The 4,278-nt window shown below is 35.7% G+C and overlaps 1 protein-coding gene across 1 annotated transcript; it reads left to right on the top strand.

Annotated features, from left to right (window-relative positions):
* Positions 1–385: 385 nt before the first annotated feature.
* LOC109500102 (beta-defensin 110-like) lies at positions 386–538 on the top strand. The gene has a single exon (XM_023254747.2). The coding sequence runs from the start codon at positions 386–388 to the stop codon at positions 536–538; it is 153 nt and encodes a 50-aa protein (XP_023110515.1).
* The last annotated feature ends 3,740 nt before the right edge of the window (positions 539–4,278 follow it).

Genomic DNA, 4,278 nt, shown 5'->3' with positions numbered 1-4,278 from the left:
GGAGAAGAAAGCATTGAACAAATGATACTGTGAAGAGGCAGTCAGAGTAAGCTTAAAAAATTGAAAAAAAAACATGAAAATAAAAATGATAGGTTTTTAAAGAACTACAAACCTCATCTTAATGAAAGCATGGGAGAGCAAATCTGGTGTTAATAAAATAAGAAAAAAAGATAGGAAGGTGAGTACTGATATGGGCTGAAAGATACGGACAGTAAGATGTTTGTAGCTCAGTCTCTTTCTGCAACAACTGCCAAATTGTGCTATAACACTACCTGGCATACCAGACTCTCCATCTCCCACATGCATGATCTTATGACCAAAACAGATTTTGTGTCTTCCCTAGGTAACAAGACTCCCAAGTGAAAAATGAGGTTGATGACTTTAGATGTCTTTCTTGATTGCAGCCAGAAGTAACTTTGAGTCAATGTATAGATTTGAAAGATGCAAAAAATTGAAAGGAATATGTAAAACATTTTGTAATGATGATGAGCATGATTACAGATACTGCATTAAATGGAGAAATCAGTGCTGCATATGAACTCTGGAAAACAGAAGTACTATTGAGCATCGAAGTCTGGAACAGAGATTTATCTTACCGACGCGAGAGTGGGTAGAAAGAAAACGTTTGCAACGTTTAATAGAAGTATTCCCTTTTAAATCCTCAGTACCCCTGTTTACATAAATAAAAATAATTTAGTTTGTACTCTATTTATTTCCCACTTTCTTTGAATTTCAGATGGATGAATGTATTAATTAAACAGAGGATCAGACTCTAATTGTGCTTATAATCCCATTATGGACATGTTGCCAACCAGATATTCATGCTACTTATCTGAGTTGCTCTGTTTCCTTTCTAAATATATGTATAGGACTTTATTGCCAGTTTTACTATGAAAATCATGGTTATCTTCATAGATGCTTTCTTCCACACCAAAAATCTCCGTATGTAGTTTTAAATCTTTCTTAAAAGCAAATGCATGTTTTCTCTCTTTCAAATGTGAACCCTTCCAATCTTGGCTTACTTACTGATTTTTCATATGCATTTAACCAATTCCTATGAGGTGACAATTTGAGATGACATACTTTAGTAGTAGTTCCCTCAGGAAAAACCAAACCAAACCAAACCAAACCAAACAGTTCCCTCAGTAGGGCAATGAAATACTATTCATGACACTGAAGAGGGATAAATATTAAGGTTTTTGAGAACAGCTTCCCTCTTATCCATGCAATCACTTAATCAAATGAAATCCCACAAGGAAGCTCAGTAATAACAATTTTTGTTCCAACAATTTAGGACTATGTTTGGCCAGCTCAGTCGGCTGCTCCTAAAGAATATGGCAGATTGAAGGAATCTTTAATTTTGTTGGAGAAGGAACTGGAATGCCACAAGCAATGTAGAGCTGCAGGGCAGCTCAGTAAGTTGATGAATGAACCTGACCAACTGCTCAGAACACCTATCTCCAAGGTCCACCATGAAATCTAGCAGGATTAGTTTTATCTAAAAGGGCGATGTTAGAGAAGTTTAGGTATCAGAAAATTTCACTTTTCAAAAGCAGAGCCCATGACTTTGCATCTGATACACACATGGGATAACTTGGGGAATATCAGGGTGAGCCCAGGAAAGATAAAGACATTGAAAGGAATGACTGTGTGGTAGCAAAAATGAGGGCTCCCCTGGCCACCCTGAAGATCATATTATTTGTCCTAGAGATCCTCACTGAGGAGAGGGCAGCTTTTGTATTTCCAGAAATTGTGCTGCTGTGGGGCATTTAGTGAGAAGGTGGCATTTAGTGTAACAGGAGGTTATTATTGTAACATACACCTTTGTGCTTACAACTGTTTAGGCTACTCTACCCTGACATATTTAAGTTATAATGTATACATATATTCATACATAGTGATACATATTATAACTTCATTTAATCAAGACACAATGGATGTCTGGACTGTTATGTCTAGAAAAATACTATTGTTTTTGTGAAAGTACAGTATTCTTTCTGACTACTAGCTCTTTGAAGATAACACTAAGAATTGAACTTTTCCCATACTTAGTAAGCCCTGAGAGGTGAGACTTTTCTGTCCCTTCATTTTAACAACCTATGATATGAAAAGGAATGTTTTTTATCTTATTTTTTTTATTTGAGAGAGAGAGAGAGAGAGAGAGAGAGAGAGAGAGAGCACACGAGTGGGGGAGAGTGGCAGAGGAAGAGAGAGAGAATCTTAAGCAGGCTCCACTCAGCATGAAGCCTGACATGGCACTCGATCTCATGACCCTGGGATCATGACGTTGTGTGGCAATCAAGAGTGGGATACTCAACTGACTGAGCCTCCTAAGCAACCTAAGAGGGAAAGTATTTTAATTCTTTTCTACTAAGAAATTTTCTATGATGCAATGTTTTTTTCTCTCTTTTTTTTAATAACATTGTTCCATAAGGTCAGAATTCCATGAGGTAATGTAGAAATGTTTATATGAGTATTTATACTGCTGAATTGTAGGAATAATTACTTTGTATCTTGAATTATAATACTGTAGACATCAAAGGATCATTAGATTAATACCATAACTATCACTCAGCAACATTTATTTATATTCTACTCTTGCTGGACACTACCTAGTTGGAGAAAATTTTAGATATAATTTTTAGCACCATATACTTCTCCATGGTGATAGCTTACAGATAGAAAAAATTCAATTTACCTGTTCTTTTTCTTTATTATTGCTTTATTATCGGTAGACTAATTTGTACTAATAGGACATTTTCTTCAGCATACTTCAGAAATATCGTGTCCACTAGTGACCTGAGTATTATTTGTACTACCCTTCTAAATGTAAGTGAAACTGATTTTGGGAGTACTGAATGTGATACTTCGTAGGAGAGCTACTTCTTAGTAACATTTTTTAATCTAAGAGATATACCTCCAAATTGGTTGTGTTACCAGACATGCCTCTCCTGAACTGTTTAAGTACTGTACATAAATAAAGTGTTTAAGTAATTTTTTACTTGATTTTTTATTGTGACTCATGATTTATACTTCTTAATATGTGCCCTAATATACCACCACTTCCTTGAAAATTCTCTGGTATACGTTCAATAAATAGCTGTTAAATGAGTATTTCCGGAGGTGCATTGATTTTTCTGTCAAATGATCCTGAATTCTGTCTTTTTTTTTTTTTTTACCAGTAACAATATGTAACTGATTCAAGTTCCTTAGGTAAGTTTTCTCATCACGTTGAATCTCATTTTTCCTAACCTGTAGTGGGGAGGGTTTCCTCTCTAAGCATCCTCTTATGTTCACCTATTTATGACTCTGTGATTTGTTTTTACTGTTATCCTTAATTGTGTCCATAGTTTTGTCTTTTTCACATTTGTGATTCCATTTAAAAAATAACTTTTAAGGAAACAACTACACTTTTTTTCTAAATTATGTAGTTCAGGATAGAAAACCTAGAAATGGACACACAACTATATGGCCAACTACTCTCTGACCAAGCAAGAAAAAATATCCGTTGGATATTCAACAAATAGTGATGGGAAAGCTGGACACTGACATGCAGAAGAATGAAACTGGACCACTTTCTTACATTTTTATACACAAAAATATATTCAAAATGGATGAAATACCTAAAAGTGAGACAGGAAACTATCAAAATCCTAGAGGAACAGTGGCAGTAACCTCCTTGACCTCGGTCATAGTGACTTCTTACTAGACACTTTATCAGAGGAAAGGGAAACAAAAGCAAACATGAATTATTGAGACCTCATCAGGATAAAAGCTTCTGCACAGCAAAGGAAACAACCAATAAAACTAAAAGGCAACTGACAGAATGGGAGAAAATATTTGCAAATGACATGTCTGATAAAGGGTTAGGTTCCAAAATCTATAAAGAACTTATGAAACTCAACACCACACCCCCCCAAAAAAAAAACAAATAATCTAGTTAAGAAATGGGCAGAAGACATGAATAAACATTTTTCCAAAGAAGGCATCCAGATGTCTCACAGACACATGTAAAGATGCTCAACATCACTCATCCTCAGGGAAATGCAAATCAAAACCATGATGAGATATCGCGTCACACTTGTCAGAATGGCTAAAATTAACAACAGAGGAAACAACAGGTATTGGTGAGGATGCAGAGAAAGAGGAGCCCTCTTGCACTTTTGGTGGAAATGCAAACTGGTGCAGCTACTCTGGAAAACAGTATGGAGATTCCTCAAAAAGTTAAAACCAGAACTACCCTATGATCCAGCAACTACACTAGTAGGTGTTGATCCA

The sequence above is a fragment of the Felis catus genome, chromosome B2 (genome assembly GCF_018350175.1).
Source record: "Felis catus isolate Fca126 chromosome B2, F.catus_Fca126_mat1.0, whole genome shotgun sequence".
In the NCBI taxonomy this organism is placed as follows: Eukaryota; Metazoa; Chordata; class Mammalia; order Carnivora; family Felidae; genus Felis; species Felis catus.
This window is presented reverse-complemented; position numbering and strand designations above follow the sequence as displayed.

Coding starts and splice junctions, on each gene's coding strand:
- LOC109500102 (XM_023254747.2), top strand. CDS start 386: ATGTCTTTCTTGATTGCAGCCAGAAGTAACTTTGAGTCAATGTATAGA.